The 23,071-nt window shown below is 36.2% G+C and overlaps 1 protein-coding gene across 4 annotated transcripts in view; it reads left to right on the top strand.

Moving 5' to 3' along the window:
• The window catches only part of KLHL15 (kelch like family member 15), a 36,621-nt gene that overhangs the window by 7,181 nt on the left and 6,369 nt on the right, over positions 1-23,071 (top strand). For all 4 annotated transcript variants that reach the window (XM_063305187.1, XM_063305186.1, XM_063305185.1 and 1 more), the window contains one exon: positions 5,080-5,791. In XM_063305187.1, the coding sequence (XP_063161257.1) occupies positions 5,087-5,791 (705 nt within the window). In that variant the 5' untranslated portion in view covers positions 5,080-5,086. The remainder of the gene's footprint in view (positions 1-5,079; positions 5,792-23,071) is intronic.

Below are 23,071 nucleotides of genomic sequence, written 5' to 3'. Positions count from 1 at the left end.
ATGAAAAGTCCTTATGGGTCTTAGAAGGCTTCTCTGAAGAGGGTATTTTGAATTCAGGTCCTTGGAGAGATGCCCCAGATTATTACTGCACTGACCTATTTGAAGGTACAGGAGGAGGAGAAGAATTCAAAGATAACTGTTTTAAAAATCTTTAAACTTGTGTTGTGACTCTGCATGCTCCTTGTGCATAAATGCTATATTAGGAAATTTATCATTTGGACTTTGCTGATATCTATAGAAATTGTAAGCAAATTCTTCATATGTTGAAACGATAAAGGGAAAATAACAGTAAGTTTAACTGTAATTTGTCCCATTTCCAAACTATGTTTAAAAGATTGGGGATTAGCAACATAATTGCTTATTTCACATTGCCAAATCTTCCCTGGAATGAGCATTCTATTAATTGCAGTAGAGGTGCAATTGTCTAATTCTTTATCTCTTTTAGCAGCTGAAATATTGTGGATTTAACCTGAGCTCAATATTTTATAAGGCTGGATTTGGTCCTCTATGCTACCTTATGATTGAAGCTGTTAAACTTCAGACAAGTTTTAGGATCATCTTAAGACAAGATGATCTTAAGACAAGACTTAACTTCAGACAAGTTTAGGATCATCTTAAACCAGTATGAATGTATTTGTATGATACAATGTCTCTAAAAAAGCTCAAATGAATGAAAGAAAAATGTAAGAGTGCAAGAGTATATGCAGTGCAAGCTGAAATATGATTACATTCTGTTCTGTGTATATGAAATTAGTGGCTCAGAGGAATGCTTTTTGAGGATGTGCTAATAACTTTCAAACTAGTTTGTCGTTAATATAGTCTTTTACCTTCATCAGTAAAATATCTCCAAGTGCAATTATGAGCCACTTACTTTGGAATCACTGGGTAACCAGTTTTAAGATAAAATTCATAATCCTTTTTTGGATTAACTCATCTGCTTAGTCATACCTATGTTCCTCATTTGTGCAAATACAGGTAGTCCTTACTTAACAACCACACTTGGGACCAGCAACTCCATCATGAAGTGACATGGTGGTTAAGTGAGAGATCACGTGACTACAGTGGACTTACGACCTCACTTCTGCCATGGTCATTAAGCGAGACATCATATGACTGTGACTTACTGCCGGCTTCTCCGTAGACTGTATTTGTTGGAAGCCAGCTGTGAAGCGCACAAATGGCGATCATGTGACTGCAGGATGCTGTGACGGTCATAAGTGCGAGGACCGGTTATAAAGTTACTTTTCTTTGGTCACTAAGCAGGACATTCATTAAGCGAGGAATACCTGTAGGCAACTAAAAGAAAGAACCTAAACTACTGATTTCTTCAGATAGTAGACTACTGAGTCCTTACTTGTCCTAATAGAGAATATATGAAGCTCAGGGTTGAAATGTGAAGATTTTGGTGCTCTTTGAGCTTGATTGTTTGCTTGCAGACATTTCATTACCCAACTAGGCAATATCGGTGCAAGTGAGTGTGGGGTTTGCTGCCTTTTTATATATAGTAGCTTGCCCTGCCAGTTTTGGTGGGGGTGTAGTTTCCTCCTTGCTAGTTCCTTAATTAAAGTATTGTTTTCTGCTGATTGTTTGTCTGGTGTTGATCTCTGCTTATCTGAGTGTTGGCTGTTGGAGGGATGTGTTTTAGTTTCCTTCCTAGGTTTTTTAGTGTGTCTTTTGAATGGTATGTAAATGTGGTTTATCTCTGTTGATGGCTGATTTGTCTGAATGTCAAACTTCCAGGAATTCCCTATCATTTTTCAGTTTGGCTTGATCTAAAGTGCTAATAGTTTCCCAGTTGACATTGTGATTGAGTCTGTCCATGTGTTGTGAGATTAAGGAGTTTTCGTCATATCTTCTGACTGCTAGTTGGTGTTTGTGGATGCATTGTGCTAGTCTTCTGCCTGGCTGTCCTACATAGTGGCGGTTGCAATGTATGTTGTAGATGACTCCTATTTTCTTTTCTTGGTCTTTTGGTTTGCTTAAGATGTTTTGGAGGGGTTTAGTTGATTTGCATGCCACAGTGATGCTGATTGGTTGTAGTAGTCTGCTGGTAGTCCCTGAGATGTTTTTGATGTATGGGGGGCTGCTATCCTTTTCATAGGTTCTACTGGTTGTGTTGTAGCAGGTTGTGTGGTCAGGCATATTTTGATAAAGTTGTGTGAGTATCCATTTTGTTGTTACTTGTCCCAGCCAATGAGATGGGCTTAAAGTTCAGTAACCACAATTAAAATACAATTAGCTGTCTGACTTAATTATCTGTTATTTTGGTAACAGGGTGTCCCTATGTAATATATTGTCCTTGATGCAGAATCAATGCACTTGCCGTTGCTTATAATTGGTGTTGGCAGAAGATTCAGTGCTGATTGATACATCGACCCAAGTTAGCTTGTGTTTTTTAATAGGACTATTAAACCAGACATTTTATCATCTTTGTAGCACTTGTTTGAATTTCTCCCAGGATAACATCCTTTATGAGCTATATTATCAGAACCCCAAACTGTTATTCCATGAAACCTTGTACATCTGTGTTAAGTGATCCTCTTTCAAGCCCTGAGGTTTTGAAGCAGTTTGAAAATGGTATTCATGTTAATACCTTAAATATAATAAAAGTACTGATAATTCATGTGCTGTCTATTTTCTGATAGAAACTATGATTTTACCATGTACTGATTTATGTCTATCCAGTTTCCAAGGCAAAACAGTAGCTTACTTCCCTGGATTGACTGGATAGATTTGAATCTGCTCCATTCCAATTTTTTTCTGGGCCCTCCAAGAAGGTATAATTTTGATTTATTTCACTGGGTATCAGGGATACCGCAAAAGGTGGAAACACAGCAGCTACCGAGGAAAAGACAAAATTACTCCCTAAATCTCACTGTTTATATAAATAGTTAGGAACTTCTATGTTCTTTTGCATGAAACACTGTGATGAGGAAGCAGTAATACCGGATTTAATCTTGGATTTGACAATAGAGCTATCAAAGTGACTCTTCTGGCCATTTATTGGTTGCCTTAGTCACCAGCCTCCTGGAGGCTGGAGAAATGCCTTAATTTATCACTCATTCTATCATAATACCTTACTCTTATCTTCACATGTGATGGTCTTTTCTGAGTTGCTTCAGCTGGTGCAGTAATAGATTTATTTTATAGAAAAGATCAATGTTCTCATCTGTTACATATCTGCTGCAACTCCCATCAAAACCCACTTGGAAAAAACATAATTGTTTATCAAGTCTTATTTCCTTTATATGAATCCTTTCAATTTATCAATTTGCAATTTGGAATGGTTTGACTCCATTGAAGTTATCGTAGTTGCAATTTGCTTCACTTTCTGTCCCCAAAAGACAATGTTACAGGGACTTCTAAAATAAGATTTCAAAGTAATGTTGCTTGAAAAGCTTTGCATTGATTTCAGAGAAATTTGGTATGATTTGACAAAGCTCTAGCTTGCTTTCATATTCCTTCCCATTCTGTAAAAGTAAGTCAAAAATAAAGTTGTTTTGTTATTCTAGTTTATCATGGGAAAAATATAGCTATGATTTTCTAAACATTGCTCCAGTTCTAGGTGTTGAGTCAGATGAGATTACATCCTGAGCAATCAATGTTGGATTGGATAATATGCATATTTCTTGAAACACTTTGGATGCAGTATTGTGCATTTCACTTGGTTCTATGTTGTGCTTTTGATTTAACACTTTGTATATATATGTGTCATGTTTACCACTATTAGTAGTAAGTTTCTTTCTTTAAGTTTTGTTCATTATTAATTTGAGCAAGAGCCCTTTCATTATTATTTAGTATTTGTAGTACTCTATCTATAATTCATTTTTGATGGCTGCTGTTTATCAAGTACTGAAATATTAATTAGGTATGTAAAAAGTCTGTATAACCCTTTATTTTATGGTAGTTTCACTTAGCGTTTTTCAAACATTTTTCAGAAATGTTACAAAACTTCTAATTACTTTACATTTTTGTTGGTGTTACTAACTCTACTTTGTGTTTTACTACATTCTTGTTATAGACCAAGCTATTTGCCTATAAATCAAAAGTATGTACTGAACCATTTTCTGATTTTCAAAATGTCAGCATTGTCAAATAATATTTAGTGAGTTTAGTCAGCTAAGGTATAGTATCATTAGGAAAAACACTGAATCCTACAATTAGATTCAGACTGTGCCAATGAGTATATTTTAAAATAGTTTAATTTCTCAATGCTCATATTAGACAAAATTGATATTTTGATTAAAAATATTGGGAGTAATGAGTTATATTTGTATTGCTACAAGTTCAGCATTTCTTGTTTTCATGTGAAATGATGCCTATTCCATTATTGAGTGACAGGTTAAACATAGGTAAACTGGAGAGAGTAACTAAGAAGCTGAATATCTTACAACTTATTGCATGACTCAGTATAATATTGTAGGTAAGGCAGCAGCTGTCTCTGGGCTTTTAGATGACTTTACTTATAATACAGAGAGCCAGTTTGGTGTAGTTGTTTAAGGCACTGGGCTGGAAACCAAGAAACTGTGAGTTCTGGTCCTGCCTTAGACACAAAGCCACCTGGATGACATTAGACCACTTACTTTCTCTGTGCCCTAGGAAGAAGGCAGTAGCAAACTACTTCTAAAAATATTGCCAGATAAACTGCTTGGACTTTTCTAGGCAGTCACCAGGAGTCAAGAATGACTCGAAGACATTAAAAAAAAACTTACTAAATTTAGTATCTTCTGCCCTAAGATCCCTTTATTTGCAAATAAGGCTGCTCTTTGTTCAAGCTTAATATTTCCTGGTTTAAACCTACTTCATGCCAATGACACAGGATTATAGTTAATACGCATAGTGTAAAAGTTGGGAATAAAGAGTTTAGAAGTTAATACTGAAACAAATCTTTCTTCAACTGATTGTTACAACTGCTTCACTTTCGCTAAAGCAAGATTTTGTATACTGACTTGCTGTATAAAATGCCAGTTAATATTATTCAAGAGTAGAAAATGAAACAATGGATTAAATATTAAGGTGTTTCTAACCTTCAAGAAATTTATGAAATTCTAAAGTTTTCTTTATTTACATTTTTTCCAGGTGATTCATGGCAGGGGACGTGGAAGGATTTAGTTCCTCCATCCATGACACCAGCGTCTCAGCTGGGTTCAGAACACTGTATGAGGAGGGATTACTGCTTGATGTCACCCTTGTTATTGAGGATCACCAATTTCAAGCTCATAAAGCACTTCTTGCCACCCAAAGTGATTACTTCAGGATTATGTTTACTGCTGATATGAGGGAACGAGACCAGGACAAAATCCACTTAAAAGGACTGACAGCAACTGGCTTTAGCCATGTTCTCCAGTTCATGTACTATGGAACTATTGAACTGAGTATGAGCACTGTTCATGAAATCCTGCAGGCTGCTATGTATGTTCAACTTATTGAAGTGGTGAAGTTCTGCTGCTCCTTTCTCTTAGCAAAAATATGTTTGGAAAACTGTGCAGAAATTATGAGACTTTTAGATGACTTTGGTGTAAACATCGAAGGAGTAAGAGAAAAGCTGGATTCCTTTTTGTTAGAAAATTTTGTGCCTCTCATGGCCAGACCTGATTTTTTGTCCTATCTCAGTTTTGAAAAGCTTATGACTTACTTGGATAATGATCATCTGAGCAGATTCCCAGAGATAGAACTCTACGAGGCTGTTCAGGCTTGGCTGCGGCATGATAGAAGACGCTGGAGGCATACCGACACCATCATTCAGAACATCAGGTTTTGTTTGATGACACCATCCAGTGTTTTTGAAAAGGTTGGTGCATTTGAAAGCAGTAGATAGTATTCATGTGTTTAGGGCAGCATGCTATTCATAAGTAAAATTCCCAAAATTAGTGGAAGGGGAAATATAAGACAGTGTTTTAGAAAGTAGAACCTTGAAATCATGTCTGAAATGAGTGCCATTTAATTTTAAAAGCAAAGTTTCCCAGTTAAAAGCTAAAAGGATTTACAACCAGGAAACAGGTAGGTTTACAGTTTTTCTGAGTATCAGTGAAAATGAAAACCATTCAGTAGTGAAAGACTGTGTTTATGATAATCAGTGAAATCTATGGTTTGCAGATACTGATGTGTATGAATATGGCACAGTTGTGGAAATCTTACATATTTCAAAATAAATACACTGTCAGGGTTTTGGCTTCCTCCTAAAAAATGGAAGTTTAAAAATGTAAGGGTGTACTAGAAAAAGAAACTTAGCATTTATCTTTAGGTGTTGAACCTGATCTGTTGATTTGATAGATACACCATTTGTACAGGAGCTCAAGGTGGCATACATAGTGCTCTCTTCTTGTCCTTATTTTCTTGGTTATGACAGTGTCAGTGTAGGATCTAAGTTGTAATTTAAAAAAAATCTAGGGGTCTTTATTAAGTTTAAATAGTTGATGTGCTCAAGAACTGTAGGTGAACTCTGATATCAGCTGTTCATGCTGGTACGTATAGGGAATCTGGCACTCTTTTTATTCTGACTCTTTGTAGAAAAAGATATGAGGGGCTAAGTTTTTGTTCTCTTTTCTGTTCTTTCATAAGAATAAATTGGAGGCTCTGTTTGTTTGGGATATAACATAAATTGTTTGCTTGGGATATAAATTGTGTTCCTTTTCCAGCATTGTTCTTCTTCAGTGGCGAAGCAGTGGGGATTGTGGTAGATGTGCACTAGGTTGAGGCTGATACAGATCTTTGGAGGATATGGTTGTTGGAGTGTAAGAAATAGCTTGAATCATTTAGGGGCTAGTTTATTGAACAGGTTTACTAATTAAGCAGAGGAGGCTTTATCATATGACTTTAGGAGTTTAGCACAGTTTGACTCTAGAAAGACTCTTTAAATTGGAAAGGTCAGAAAATATTAAAGAAGAATAAACAGAATATGAATAAGGGATGAAGCAACAGAGAAACATGATATTGCTTAAACAAATTAAATGCAGAGAAAGTTAAATATGGCCAAATATAAGTGTTTCCTTTTTATGTAGTTAAAGGATGGGTCTTCTCTGGTTACTTGTGCATCAGAAGCACGCGTAGCCTGTAAGGGATGTAGCATCCTGCTTGGATAGGATACCTACCTCCCCCTTCCCTAAATCTGATTATATAAACAGTCCTTCTATAATTTCCAAATAAAAACTGTTAGTATCATAGTGTAATATTGGAAAACAAATCTCAAGATATAGCTCATGTACTACTGTGTTATACAGAGTTATATTTTTTGACAGCCTCAACTTATCGGTGGTAGGCTGAAAATCTTGCCCAGGAATGTGTGAATATCTCTTTTGGTACTAGAATGTAATGTGATTAATCTAATTTTAAAAAGTATAGCGATGGAGAAATGATAGCTTTTTAGATGTTGCTGACCTACAACTCCCAGAAGAGTTAGCATGCCTAAACAGTTGAAAGAGATGCTGGGGCTTATAGGCTAGCATATCTGGAGAGCTGTAAGTTTCCATATTCCTGTAATAGATTTTAAGAAAGCAAACTCTTCTCATATATATCTTTTGTCTATGCATAATCTGTTATTTTATAGACAGAGCTTTAATTAATACATAGTACTTCTGAAATACCTTTATGTAATCAAGTATAAATTCTGCACTTGCTATTCAGCTGCCACTAATACATAAATATAATTTGTAAAATTGAAGTTATCTGCAAACTATAATAGTGTCATGTCAGGTAAAGATGTTACGTCAACTGCACAGTTTTCTCTTAATATCTATAGAATTATTATGCCTGTTAAAAATATGCAACATGCTAAAATCCATGTATATTTTGATAAAGGTATGTGTTAGATGAAACTTAATTGATGTGGTTGACATTAAAAGCAAATTTTAGAGCAAAGAGAGTCTTTATTACTGTATTTTGTATTTTCATGTTAAGGTACTTTATATATATTTCTAAAATCAGATTTTATAACAAAGGCAAACTTTATTAACACATGTTGTATGTTCACCTTAAGGTACAATATATATATATATATATAAAAACACAGTATGTGTCTGTGTGTGTATATATATCTTAAATGAGATTGTGTGCTTTGAGCTAAAAGTGAAATGACTACATCCTAAGAGATCAAGCTAAGTAACCAATAGTAATGCAAGTATATTTTCCAACATTTAACCATAATGCTACATACTGAATTTTTAAAAAATAAATATTTAAAAATAAATATTCTGATTGTTGTGTACTGTAATCATTGGTTACAAATATTTGAATTGGTGAAACTTCTAAACTTTAATTTGTTTTCCATATATGATATTTTGCTTATTGCTTCATTCACTTTTAGATATTTACTAGACAACTCATGACCCATTGGGTCATTGTTTCAGAGATATTTCCTTACCAGATTCCTCAATGCCTTCAACAATGGTAGAGCTTCTTTTTTTTTAAAACAATTTTATTAAATTTAAATAATCTAAATAAAGAGTCCCCCTTTTGGGGGGAGATGGGCGGTAATAGAAATATAAATAATAAAAATAAAAAAATAAAAAAATTTCAGAAAAAGATAAAAGATACAAAAAAAATTACAAGAAGAAAAAAAAGGAACTAAAAAGTGAAAAAACAAGAGAAACATTTTTAGATAGATTACAAAAAAAGTGACTTCTGACTTTAAACGTCAAGGATATACAGAAATTTCCCATAATCAATCCCTTACTCTATATTAAACCGAAATCACATTATTTCTACAAATCAACCCCTTAGCACATTGTAAAAATCACTAAGTACCATTGCTTCCTCCCTTTATATTAAAAAAAAGAAAAAATATAAATCACCTAATTAACTCCCCCCCAAAAATAACACTTAATTATTCCTATACTACTATTCTATACATTCCTGTCTACTATAATAAAAATAAAAAATAAAAAAACATGTAAATTGTCCACCATTATAATTAATAATACAAAAAACATGAATACAAAAAAATGAAGAAAAAACCTTAATAATTATAATCCTAATCATTAACAGTAAAGTCATCCAAAACCATATGACCATCCAAATAAATAAATTTTAGTTCCTTAACCCACTTCAAAGTAGACCAAGACATTTACATATCCCCATAATAGGCACAAAGCTATTTTCTTAAAGAAATCAAACAGCCCAACTGCTCCCCTCACAAACACAGACTTCTCTCCAGAAAACCTCCCATACATAATAACTGCTTCTTTTCCATAACATTCCATCAAAAAGCCAAATTCACTCATAACTTGCAGCTCAATTTTTCCGTTTAGGTTCTTCAGTTCAGCATTGCCATTTTCCTCCAGGATTTCAACACAAGCCCAAATCTCACTCTTAGGAGAGAGAATTCCACCACGGTTAGAGTCTTCAGATTCATCCACATCATCCCCAACCAGATGGCATATTTCAGACCACATATTTTCCGCAATGCTCTGAATGTCTTGCAGAATACCTTGGCAGGAATCAGAAAGAATCTGCTTAATATCTGCTTTGATACCTTGGCAACGGTCAGAGAAAGCCTGGCTAAGATCCTCCATTTTTGAAGCAGTAAGTTATGCCCCCACCCCCAGATACTTAACCAGCAAAAGTGAGAGTCAATGGAAAATTTCCAAACTGAATTAAGATAACAGACAGTTCCCAGAGAAAGTAGTGGCAGGAAAGTAAAAGTTCAGAATGGCAGATTCAACGTGTAGGAACAATGCCAAAATCTTCAAAATTAGCACAAAAATAATAACAGGGAGATGATAACACACTCTCGACCCTCCTTAGTATTAGGTGGAAAGCAAAATCCAAAGCTTTAAAGATTTTTTTTTAAAAAAATGATCACAAAAATAATGATAAGCACAAGAGAGATCATTTCACCTTAATGTAGAAAGCTGTTATGGAGATTGCAGGTGAGGAAGGGGGGGCGCCTTCCAAGGGAAGAAGCTCCCTTCCTCACCTGCAATCTCCATAACAAAAGCCTCTCTTAAGGTACAAATACTTTAAAAAAATAATAAATTGGGTGCTTTAGCAATGGGGTGGCTGGATTTAATGTCCCTTTAAGGGCTGTAGCGCGGCTCGGAAATGATGAATTCCTAGCCTCCTGGCGAAGTCTTACCCATTGATTGTGCACGCTGTCCATGATCTCCTGGCTGCAACTCGCCGTCCGGAGGACAAATGGGTTGATTCCAAGCATTTTCCTTAATCCAGAAAAACGCTCTGGGCTAGAGGAGAAACCATCCTGAGCCCGAAAAAGCTGCCACAATGCCAGTTCTGCCCATGGAGCTCACAGGCACAGCTGCTCAGTCTGCCATATTCCCACTGGAAGTCAAAAATGGTAGAGCTTCTAATGTACTGGAAAAGTTCTTAAAAGTTCAGGGAGAGATGTATCTGTCTTGAAAGTAGCCCATGTTGAACTGTATAGCCCAGTCAAACATCAGGAGTTGACCACAGGAAATGTTTTATTTTGTACTATGTCATAAAATGTTTTATGATAATCTTTATGTTATAAAATGTTTTATAATATTTGCCAAATTTCTATTCCATGGGGGTCATGGGTCCCAGATTTTGGATTCATTCTGTAAGTTAGCCCATTTGAGATACCTTGGTTCAAAAATTGTTGGCCTATAACACACTGTTTCTCCCAGTTAAAGGTAACAAAGTACAAACATGAGAGTTTTAGTAGTTTATTTATTTATTTATTTATTACATTTCTTCACTGCCCATCTTGGCAAGCAACTATGGGCGGTTATAGATATCAGTATGTAGATACCTGTTTTTTCATCCTTTTGTCTCCAGGTTTAGTTCTTTTTTTAGTCTATGCATTTGTATTCTATCTGCCTGCCTGCCTGCCTGCCTTGGTATAAGTTCATATACCTCATCTATTAATAAGGCTAACGTATAAAGAATCTGTAATTCTTCTAGCTTCCAAAAGACTTTTTTTTCCCATTAAAGCTTTGAGAACTTGTCACCTTAAAGTACTGCACTTTTATTGCTGTCCCTCATCTCCTATCTGCAGTGTAGACTTAGTCTCATTTGTATAAGTAGTCCTTGCTTAATGATTTCCCTGTTCAACAACTTCAAGGTTACAACAGTGCCGAAAAAGTAACTTTACGTCCGGTCCTCACACTTATGACCATTGCGGTATCCCCATGGTCACGTGATCAAGATTCAGGGACTTTGCAACTGGTGGGTGTTTACAACTGTCACAATGTACCACGGTCACATGATCGCCATTTGCTCACCTCCCAGCCAGCTTCCGACAAGCAGAGTCAGTGGAGAAGCTGGCAGTAAAATCACAAAATGCTTTGTTCTAGCACCATCTCTTTTATCCTGTGAATTGTTAAGTAAATGTAAAAGATATCTTGGTACGCATATTTTGAGTGGGGTGGTGAAAGAGAGGAATGGGGTGATAGATGCTCAGGCTAACAGCTGATAGCATTGAGACCCAGGATGGCAATAAAGGACTCTTAAACAAATAGTGACAAAGGAATTAAAAGTCCCAGAAGTATTTAGGCCTGCATTGGCAGAATAGAGAAGGAAGTGTTTCTTTTTTATGAAATGGGTCCAATTAAAAAAGGAACTTGGTATGGACCAAACAAAACTGTATAAAGGAGTTATTATATAAACTGATATTTGGTTTGCTTCTATATTCAGATTTCATTTTTTATGAATATAATAGGTAGTCTGTTCAAGCAAGAACCATGTTGTACACCAATTGCTTTACTGTAGTGATCCAAAGTTTAATTCGTGTAAATGATATATGAAATAAACTTCATTAATTAGTAAATAATGGACTTCTGGTCAGAACATGGCAACATGCTAGACAAAGCTCTGAGAAGCTTGTCCTAGCTGCGCTCGGTGTGCGGTGGGTCTTGGAGGAAGAGTGACCACCGAAATACTCCCCTGGATAAGGAGAGTTCAGAAGATTTCCCGAAAGGGTTGCGGATCGCTGCTCCTCTCGGCTCTGTCGTCCTTTCCACCACGAAAGAAGTGGTGAGTTGAAGCGGCGAAAGCAACTGGGGAACAACGAACTCTGTGGAACGCAGCAAACCTCAAAGTAGAGACTTTAGCGTCAGCTTACTCTGACTTCTTAGATCACTTAGAGGGGAGGAGGAGGATTTTTATTTTTTCCCTCCCCCTCTCCTGTTTGGCTTTTTTTTTGTTTTCTTCTGAATTTATTATTATCTAAGATTTATCTCTGGACTTTACTTGTGGATGCTGGTGAACTGCTTTCCATTCTTTGCCATGAAACTGTTAAATGGTGGAAAATAAGAAATGGACTTTGCCTGGATTTGGGTTTTTTTTAATGAATTTTGATTAGAAGACTTTTTGAATACAAAAAAAGTTTACCCCTCTTTTGGGATTACACTGAACTTAATACAGTTTGTGAATTACGGTTTAAGAAGAGAGACTTTTTAAAGTCTGATAGTAGTGATACTATATTTTTATAATGGCCCCAAGAGGGTGGAAAGAGAAAGAGAGAAAGATTTTAGAAGACTTTCATTAGAAATACCAGAGGGATCCTCTATAGAAATGCAAAAGGTATTAGATGCAATTACAACACTGGGTCACCAAGTGGATAAAAAAATGGAAGATATGAAGAGAGAGTTGACTCAGGATTTAAAACATGAATTTAGGAAGGAGGTTCAAAAAGTCAAAGAAGCTGTAGACAGTATGTTTAATTGATCTTAAAGAAACACAAGGACGAGTGCAGAAGTTAGAATTTATATCAGAAACGATTGTTAAAGATATAGATTGAAATTTAGATGTAATTGCTTTAGTGGAAATGAGGGAGAAAGAATATATTTTGAGACTGAGAGCAGTTCCTGAACAACTGGATGAGAATATAAGGGAAAGGATTGTCTCTGCATTAGCTAATCTGTTGGAGATGAGAGAGCAGGATTTTGACCCTGAAATCGATAAAATTTTTAGAGTTAACTCAAGTTATGCTAGAGAAAGAAAAGTCCCAAGAGACATATTGATACATTTTGTGATAAAAATTACAAGAGATCAAGTTCTGAAAAGATATTATAATACTGGATTGAAAGTAGAAGGAAAAGGAGTGATTATTTTAAAAGAAATACCTTTAAGAATATTAAGAAAAAGAAAAGATTACTCCTTCCTTACAGATAAATTAAAGCAACATAATATTTTGTTCAGATGGGAGAAATTAGAAGGGGTAACTCTTATGTATAAGGAGCAAAGATTTAGATTAAATTCTATCCCAAAGGCGAGAGCATTCTTAGAGAAATATAAGACAGGTTTAAGTGCTGCAGGTAAAGATTTAGAAGAAAAAGAAACTGTTTTAGAAGACACTGAAACAGGTGGTGATCTATATGAGTTGGGGGCTTCTGGATCAGATTAAAAAAAAAACATAAACATGTCTATGGATTATAAATAACTTGGAATATAAATGGAGCAAACTTTCCCCAAAAGAGGAAGAAGATTTTCCATTCTTTGAAGAAACTGAAATTGGATATAATTTGCTTGCAAGACACTCATATTTGTAAAAAAGATATCAAGTACCTGATTCATAAGCAACTTGGAGAAGAATTTATTTCAGCTGGATTAAAGAAAACTAAGGGTGTTGTCTTTTATATACAACCAAAATTGAATCCACAATTTATATTGACTGATGATGAAGGAAGATACATTGGAGTTGAAGTTAATATACAAGGGACTAAAATGTTGATTATTGGACTTTATGCCCCAAATGTGGAAAAAGGAATATTTTATAAAAACTTAATGGATAAATTGTTGGATTTACCTTATGAGAATTGGTGCCTCATGGGAGATTGGAATGGGGTAATCACCCCGATGGAAGATAGACAACCTCAAAAAGGACTGAGACTTATGCAGGGAAAATTACCCCAAACATTTTTTGATCTGAAAAATATGTTTGATTTACAAGAGGTATGGATACTTTTGAATGGAAATTCTAGGGAATATACATACTTTTCTGAGAGATTTAGATCATTTTCTCAAATTGATACGTTTCTGATCTCTCAAAATCAGATGATGGATGTTATTAAAGCTGAAATATTACCTAAGACCTTTTCAGATCATAACCCAGTCATGTTGACTATGAAAGGGAAAGGGAATACATTTCGATGGAGATTAAATGAGACAATTTTAAGGAAAATCGAAATAGTTGATATTTGGAAAAAAAAAGTTAAGAGAATTTTTTCAATTGAATCTAGATAAAGGCGCTAATATATATACTGTCTGGGATGCCAGTAAGGCATATATGAGGGGTTATTTTATACAGTATAATGCTCAGATGAGACAAAAACAAGATAAAATTCAACTGATTTTAGATGAAATTAAAAATAAAGAGACTGATTTGAGAGAGAATCCATTCGATGAGACCTTGATAACCCAAATTAAATTTTTACAAAAACAAATATCAATGTTGATGATACAGGAATTAGAGATTCAGATGAAATTTGTGAAACAGAAACATTTTGAATTTGCAAATAAACCAGGTAGATGGTTAGTTTATAAATTACATAAACAAAGACAAAAGAACTTAATCTTTAAAATACAACATGAGGGGAGGGACTTGATGGATAATGTAGGTATTCAAGATGCATTCTATAGCTACTATTCAACATTATATAAAAAGCAGGATGTTCTGATAGAAGACATTGACAAATATCTGAGTAAACAAAAATTATCTCTTCTAACTGATTACAGAGGCTAATACTTAATGGTCCCATAACATTAGAGGAAATAACTGCTCTTAAGAAAATTAAAAGTGGAAAGCACCTGGTCCTGATGGTTTGCCAGTGGCTTATTATAAATGTTTTGGGGATGAGCTTTGCCTCCCTCTACAATTGACTATGAATTCGATTTTAAAAACGGGTGTAATGCCAGAATCTTGGAAGGAAGCTAATATTGCATTGATTCCAAAAGATCAACAAGATTTGACTTTAGTGAAGAATTACAGACCAATATCTTTATTGAACAATGATTATAAAATATTTACAACAGGGTTGGCGGAAAGAATGAAAATTATTCTTAAGGACTTTATCCATCAGGACCAGGTGGGTTTTTTGCCTAAAAGGCAAATCCGAGATAATGTATGAAATGTTTTGGACATACTGGAGTATTTGGAACAATGTAACAAAAAACAGGCTGCTTTGATATTTTTAGATGCTGAAAAAGCCTTCGACAATTTAAATTGGTCTTTTGTGTTTAAAATATTGGAATCTATGAATTTTGGGGAAAACTTTATTAAATGGATTAAATCAATATATATCCCTCAAATGGCTAAAATAATTGTCAATGGGATCCTTAGCAAACCATGTGAAATTCAAAAAGGTACAAGACAGGGCTGCCCCCTCTCTCCACTCTTGTCTATATTGGTATTAGAGGTGTTACTTCGAGATATTGGGCAGGATGAGGGCATTTCTGGTATACGTGTTAAGAAAGAAGTTTATAAATTAAGAGCTTTTGCTGATGACCTTGTTATTACTTTACAAAATCCATTGGATGGGATTGAGGTATTAATGGAAAAATTGAAAGAATCTGGGTTGCTAGCAGGATTTAAAGTGAATCTACAGAAAACAAAAGTTTTGACCAAGAATATGGATTGGTATCAACAAAAGAGCTTGGAAGAATTAACTGGATTTACAATAGAGAAAAAAGTGAAATATTTGGGAATATATCTAACAGCAAAGAATGTTAATTTATTTCAGAATAATTATATCTCACTTCGGTTAGATATAAAAAAAGATTTGGATTGATGGGAAAAATTACAATTGTCATTATTAGGTAGAATATCAGTGATTAAAATGAATGTTTTGCCAAGAATCTTATATCTTTTTCAGACAATACCTATATTGGCTACAGAAACGCCCTTTAAGCTATGGCAACACAACATCTCTAAATTTGTATGGCAAGGGAAGAAACCTAGAATAAAATATAAGGTATTGCAAGATGCGAAAGAAAGAGGTGGTCTGGGCCTTCCAGATCTTAAGTTGTATTATGCTGCTTGTTGTTTAGTATGGCTTAAGGAATGGATAGTTTTGAAGGATGACAAATTATTGAACTTAAAAGGCCATAATTTAAGATTTGGATGGCACGGATATTTATGGTATGGTAAAGTCAAAGTTAACGTGGACTTTAAAAACCACTATGTTAGACGATCTTTGCTAAGGATTTGGAACAAATATTGACAAATTCTATGTCCTAGGATGCCCTTGTGGACCTCTCCACAAGAGGCATTTTATAGAATGGAAACAAGAGATAAAGATAAATGGTTGAGTTACCAGGATTTATTAGAAAAAGAACAAGGAGAATACAAAATCAAATCGAAAGAACAACTTGCTTTAGAAGGATATACCTTTCAATGGTTTTCTTATATACAACTAACAGAGAAATTTTAGATAAAAAGACTTTGGATTTCAACAGAATAAGTCAGAATTTGAAGTACAACTTTGTGAAACAGATGAACATTTAATTGCTAAAATGTATAAATTATTGCTGAGGGGAAATGGTGGAAGAACAAGTGAAACAATGCATGATTAAATGGGCGAAAAACCTTGGTCATAATATATCTATACAGCAATGGGAACATATGTGGTCTAAAGGGTTGAAATTTACCCTCTGTTATAATCTCAAGGAAAACTTTTATAAGATGATGTTCCGTTGGTATATGACCCCCCAAAAACTCTCTAAAATGTATGGGAATGTTTCCAATGTTTGCTGGAAATGTAATAAACAAGAAGGGTCGTTTTACCATATGTGGTGGATGTGCGAGGTTGCAAAGAAATTTTGGTCCCAAATACATGTGTTGATGCAGAGTATATTAAAGATATAGGTACCATTGAAGCCAGAATTATTTTTGTTGGGGATATTGGATTTACAAATAGAAAAGCACCTTGTCAGAATTGTACAATATATGATCACCGCAGCAAGACTTCTTTATGCACAATTCTGGAAAACTCAGATTTTACCAACAATACAAGAATGGTTATTAAAATTGATGGACATGGCAGAAAATGACAAATTGACTTGTCTGTTGAAAGAAAACTTAAGTTGTTATTATCTCAAAGAGTGGAAACCATTATTGGATTATTTATGAAATGCAGAAGGGGCAAAGCTTACTTGGGGATTTGAAGATTAGATTGTAAATATAATAGGGTATATTAGACAAAGAATTATTTCTATATAGTTTATGAAAAACTAGTACTTAGGATAGATTCTTATGTTCTTATGACCAGAGATAGTGTCATGAGTACTGATGGTGAGCAGGAGGGGGCCCCTATCCAGGGGGGAAAACGCATGCGTAGTACTGAGGAGTTAAGCAGCCATTCAAAGAGAGACAGATCAGACCCGCCTTGACTTTGGGGGTTTATCTGTCTGGGTTTTTTCCACACTTCTTCAGTTTGTTAGGATTTTCTGTCTAATGTAGCAGTAATAAAACACTAGAGACCTATTCCTTGTCTCAGCGTGGTTCCTGACTGTTAGGACAGATAGATTGGAAGTTATTTATCTTTCATACTTTTTTCGGTCTTTACTATACTTTTTCTATACTATACATACTTTACTACACTTTTTCTTTTCTTTTTCTTAATTTTGTATTTCTATTTCCTTTTCTATTTCTAACTTTTAATTATGTATTTACAATTTCAATAAAAATTCAAAAAGATTAATTAGTAAATAATCATTCTCATGGTGAAGACAAGTAATAGGGATGTAACTTACATTATTTTTCAGGCTGTCTTAAAGATGGAACTTTAGAAATAAAAATGTTAAAACTTAAGCTTTCCTTGTAACTATGACTTTTCAAGTTAGGTTGTCCTAAATCTCAAATAGGTTTATTTCAAGATCACTTTCATTTAATGTAATTTACAAGAAGACACTTACCAACTAAAAATACATTTCTAGTTTGGCCTTGCTATTTTGATAGATAAGATATGAGATAGGGAAGCACTCTTGCACTAAGAAAGGCATGTTGTATTAAAAACGAATTCATGCAGGTTGAAAATGAGTCATAATAATTTTCATTCATGTAATTGATAGTAAGGAGACTTTCCCCTATTTTTAGGTAGAGAAATATTTAATTTTAAAATTACAGGTAGTCCTTGCTTAATGATGGTAATTGAGACTGGCAACTCCATCGCTAAGCAATGCAGTCATAAAATGCAGCGTCACATGATCATGCTCTCTTAGATGGCAGTTGTAGTTCCAGTTGCTGTTAGGCAAATCCCACATGGTCACAGCATCCCACGGTCACATGATCGCCATTTGCGACTTCCTGCTGGCTTCCCCATTGACTTACCATGGGATGTTGTTGTTGTTTATTCGTTTAGTCGCTTCCGACTCTTCGTGACTTCATGGACCAGCCCACGCCGGAGCTTCATGTCGGTCGTCAACACCCCCAGCTCCCCCAGGGACGAGTCCGTCACCTCTAGGATATCATCCATCCACCTTGCCCTTGGTCGGCCCCTCTTTCTTTTGCCTTTCACTCTCCCTAGCATCAGCATCTTCTCCAAGGTGTCCTGTCTTCTCATTATGTGGCCAAAGGATTTCAGTTTTGCCTTTAATATCATTCCCTCAAGTGAGCAGTCTGGCTTTATTTCTTGGAGTATGGACTGGTTTGATCTTGCAGTCCAAGTCACGCTCAGAATTTTCCTCCAACACCACAGTTCAAAAGCATCGATCTTCCTTCTCTCAGCCTTCCTTACGGTCCAGCTCTCGCAGCCATATGTTACTACGGAGAACACCATTGCTTTGACTACGCGGACCTTTGTTGTCAGTGTGATGTCTCTGCTCTTAACTATTTTATCGAGAGTTGTCATTGCTTTTCTCCCAAGGATTAAGCGTCTTCTGATTTCCTGACTGCAGTCAGCATCTGCAGTAATCTTCACACCTAGAAATACAAAGTCTTTCACTGCTTCTACATTTTCTCCCTCTATTTGCCAGTTCTCAATCAAGCTGGTTGCCATAATCTTGTTTTTTTTGAGGTTTAGCTGCAAGCCAGCTTTTGCACTTTCTTCTTTCACCTTCATCATAAGGCTCCTCAGTTCCTCTTCGCTTTCAGCCATCAAAGTGGTATCATCTGCATATCTGAGATTGTTAATGTTTCTTCCAGCGATTTTAACTCCAGCCTTGGATTCCTCAAGCCCGGCATGTCGCATGATGTGTTCTGCGTACAAGTTGAATAGGTAGGGTGAGAGTATACAGCCCTGCCGTATTCCTTTCCCAATCTTAAACCAGTCTGTTGTTCCGTGGTCTGTTTTTACTGTTGCTACTTGGTCATTATACAGATTCTTCAGGAGGCAGACAAGATGACTTGGTATCCCCATACCACGAAGAACTTGCCACAATTTGTTATGGTCCACACAGTCAAAGGCTTTAGAATAGTCAATAAAACAGAAATAGATGTTTTTCTGAAACTCCCTGGCTTTTTCCATTATCCAGCGGATATTGGCAATTTGGTCCCTAGTTCCTCTGCCTTTTCTAAACCCAGCTTGTACATCTGGCAATTCTCGGCCCATGAATTGCTGAAGTCTACCTTGCAGGATGTTGAGCATTACCTTACTGGCATGTGAAATGAGTGCCACTGTTCGATAGTTTGAACATTCTTTAGTGTTTCCCTTTTTTGGTATGGGGATATAAGTTGATTTTTTCCAATCTGATGGCCATTCTTGTGTTTTCCAAATTTGCTGGCATATAGCATGCATTACCTTGACAGCATCATCTTGCAAGATTTTGAACAGTTCAGCTAGGATGCCATCGTCTCCTGCTGCCTTGTTATTAACAATGCTTCTTAAGGCCCACTCAACCTCACTCTTCAGGATGTCTGGGTCTTGCTCCCTGACCACACCGTCAAAGCTATCCCCGATATTGTTCTCCTTCCTATTCAGGTCTTCTGTATATTCTTGCCACCTTTTCTTGATCTCTTCTTCTTCTGTTAGGTCCTTGCCATCTTTGTTTTTGATCATGCCCATTTTTGCCTGGAATTTACCTCCGATGTTTCTAATTTTCTGGAAGAGGTCTCTTGTCCTTCTTATTCTATTGTCTTCTTCCACTTCCGCACATTGCTTGTTTAAAAATAATTCCTTATCTCCTCTAGCTAACCTCTGGAATTTTGCATTTAATTGGGCATATCTCCCCCTATCACTGTTGCCCTTTGCTTTCCTTCTTTCTTGGGCTACTTCTAGTGTCTCAGCAGACAGCCATTTTGCCTTCTTGGTTTTCTCTTTATTTGGGATGTATTTTGTTGCCGCCTCCTGAACAATGTTGCAAACTTCTGTCCAGAGTTCTTCCGGGACCCTATCTACTAAGTCCAGTCCCTTAAATCTATTCTTCACCTCCACTGCATATTCCTTAGGAATATTAGTGAGCTCATATCTAGCTGATCTGTGCATCTTCCCTAATCTCTTTAGTCTGATCCTAAATTGTGCAAGAAGAAGTTCGTGATCGGAACTACAGTCAGCTCCAGGTCTTGTTTTTACTGACTGTATAGATGTCTGCCACATTTGGCTGCAAAGGATGTAGTCAATCTGATTTTGGTGTTGTCCATCTGGGGAAGTCCATGTATAAAGCCATCTCTTAGGTTGTTGGAAGAGAGTGTTTGTTATGCAGAGTAAGTTGTGTTGGCAAAATTCTATCAGCCTATGTCCTGCTTCGTTTTGTTCTCCCAGGCCATGCTTACCTGTAATTCCAGGTGTCATTTGACTGCCCACCTTAGCATTCCAGTCTCCTGTGATGAAAATAACATCTCTTTTAGGCGTGTTGTCCAGTAGGTGCTGCAGATCCTCACAGAACTGCTCTACTTCAGCTTCTTCAGCATCTGTGGTTGGGGCGTATATTTGGATCACTGTGATGTTAGATGGCTTGTCCTGAATTCGAATTGAGATCATTCTATCGTTTTTTGGATTATATCCAAGCACTGCTTTAGCCACTTTACTATTAATTATGAAGGCTACTCCATTTCTTCTGTGGTTCTCTTGTCCACAGTAGTAGATCTGGTGGTCATCTGATGTGAAGTGGCCCATTCCAGTCCATTTCAGTTCACTGACGCCCAAAATGTCTATCTTTAATCTTGACATCTCACCAATAACCACATCCAATTTGCCCTGGCTCATAGATCTTACATTCCAGGTTCCAATGGTGTGTTGATCCTTAGAACATCGGACTCGCCGTTCACCACCAGCACCGTCGGCCACTAGCCGTCCTTTCGGCTTTGAGCTAGCTGCGTCATCACGTCTGGGGCTAGTTGAACTCATCCTCTGTTCCTCCCCAGTAGCATTTTGACCATCTTCCGACCTGGGGGTCTCATCTTCCGATGGTATACCGACATATCTCTGGTTGTACTGATCCATTTAGTTTTCAGGGCAAGAATACTGGGGTGGGTTGCCATTACCTTCCCCAGGGATCGCATTTAGTCTGACCTCTCTGTCATGACCTTCCCATCTTGGGTAGCCCTTCACGGTTTGGCTCATGGCATCGTTGAGGTGCTCAAGCTCCAGCACCACGACAAGGTAACGATCCTTTGCTGAAGGGATGCTGCAGCATAATTGCAAGCCATTTGCCAAGTGCCCACAATCACATGACTGCAGGGACACTGCAAGGACTGCAAGTACAAGGAATGGTTGTAAGTTCCCTCATTTAGCACCATCGTAACTTTGAACAGTCGCTGAACGAGTGGTTGCTGAACAAGGACTCCCCGTGGATATGTTCTAAAAAAGTTTATAATCTCAGAGTGGGTTCTCTAAAATCGTTACCGTTTTCTTGTTAATTTTAATTTGTGAAATAAAATCATGTAAGTCCTGCTAGATATAACTGAATGATGATCAACCTTCCATTGTTACTGTGACTGGCACTCTTGTACAACTAAGGAAGAGTTGAAAAGTGTTAAATGCATAAGCAGATCGTGTAAACGGAGATGGATTATCATTAAAGCAAACATGACTATTTACATCTTATTCAAATTCTGAATTTTGCAGGGCCCTAATTTGTAGCTGTGTTGTCAAGTCAAAGCAATATAATGCAATTGGAGAACTTGCCTCAGTGTTAGACTAGACAAGTTTAATATTCTTTAAAAAGCAGAGCTTTGGGGAATTCAGTATCAGTGTTAGGGAATTCACTATTGGTGATGCTGTATATGTATGCTGACTCCCTGAATTAATCAACTAGTGAAATACAAGTTTGTATTTGGCTGATACAGAAATCTTTTGTACTTTAGTTTAGAGTCTGATAACGTTATGCTATAATGAAGCATATTTGTGAATCAGTGTTTGAAAGGTGTGTTTCAGGGGACCAGACATTTAGTTCCTTGTGTTGGACGTTTTTATGGTGTTGGAGAAATATATATCAAAATATGGGGAAAGGGGTTTATTTATTTATTTATTAAAAGTATTGGTGTATTGCTTCTTGTTTAAGAGGATCAGAACTGGTTTACAAATCTAATAAAATTGTTCATTAAAAGATACATGATAGAAGGAGTAAAATGGTAGGAGTTAATGATGAAGAAAGCTAATCTAAAAATGTTAATTTTTTTAAAAAATGCCTAAACAAATCAGTGTAGGGATCTGTCATACTGAAGAAGAGAAAAAATGTTGTAGTGTGGCCACAGCCACCAGAATTGTACAACTTTGAGTAATTCTGTTGAAGAGCAGCAGAGAGGAAGTGATACTGGTTGATCAGATTATTTAACAAGTTCTGCTGGGTTTTTAGGACTTCAGCTAATAAATTGAAGTATTTGTTTCATGATTTCCCTTAATTGGAGAAATTAGGCCAACTTATTTCTGAACAACTTTTCTATAATGTTCTCCTTGGTTAGTATGCTACATACAAAATGATATAGCTGCATATTGTAGGGAGAATCTTTTCTCAACAGTTTTTCCCCTTTGCCCCCAATGGGCCAGTTATGATGGGAAGGGTCCCAGCATGGGGTATTCTTTGTAGAGTTCCCCTCCTTTGAAATAGCTTACCCTCTGAAGCAAAGATAGCCCTCACCCTCATGGACTTCTGGAAGCAAGTGAAAACATGGCTGTCCCTGAAGTCCTTGGGAATAATTATAACCAGCAATGGTATATTCAGTAAATTTAACTTATTACTTTTAGCATTAATTTGAGGTTTAATTGGATTACCATTTAAA

This window comes from Candoia aspera, chromosome 5 (genome assembly GCF_035149785.1).
Source record: "Candoia aspera isolate rCanAsp1 chromosome 5, rCanAsp1.hap2, whole genome shotgun sequence".
In the NCBI taxonomy this organism is placed as follows: Eukaryota; Metazoa; Chordata; class Lepidosauria; order Squamata; family Boidae; genus Candoia; species Candoia aspera.
Note: the sequence above shows the minus strand (reverse complement) of the source record. Positions and strands in the feature narration are given on the sequence as shown.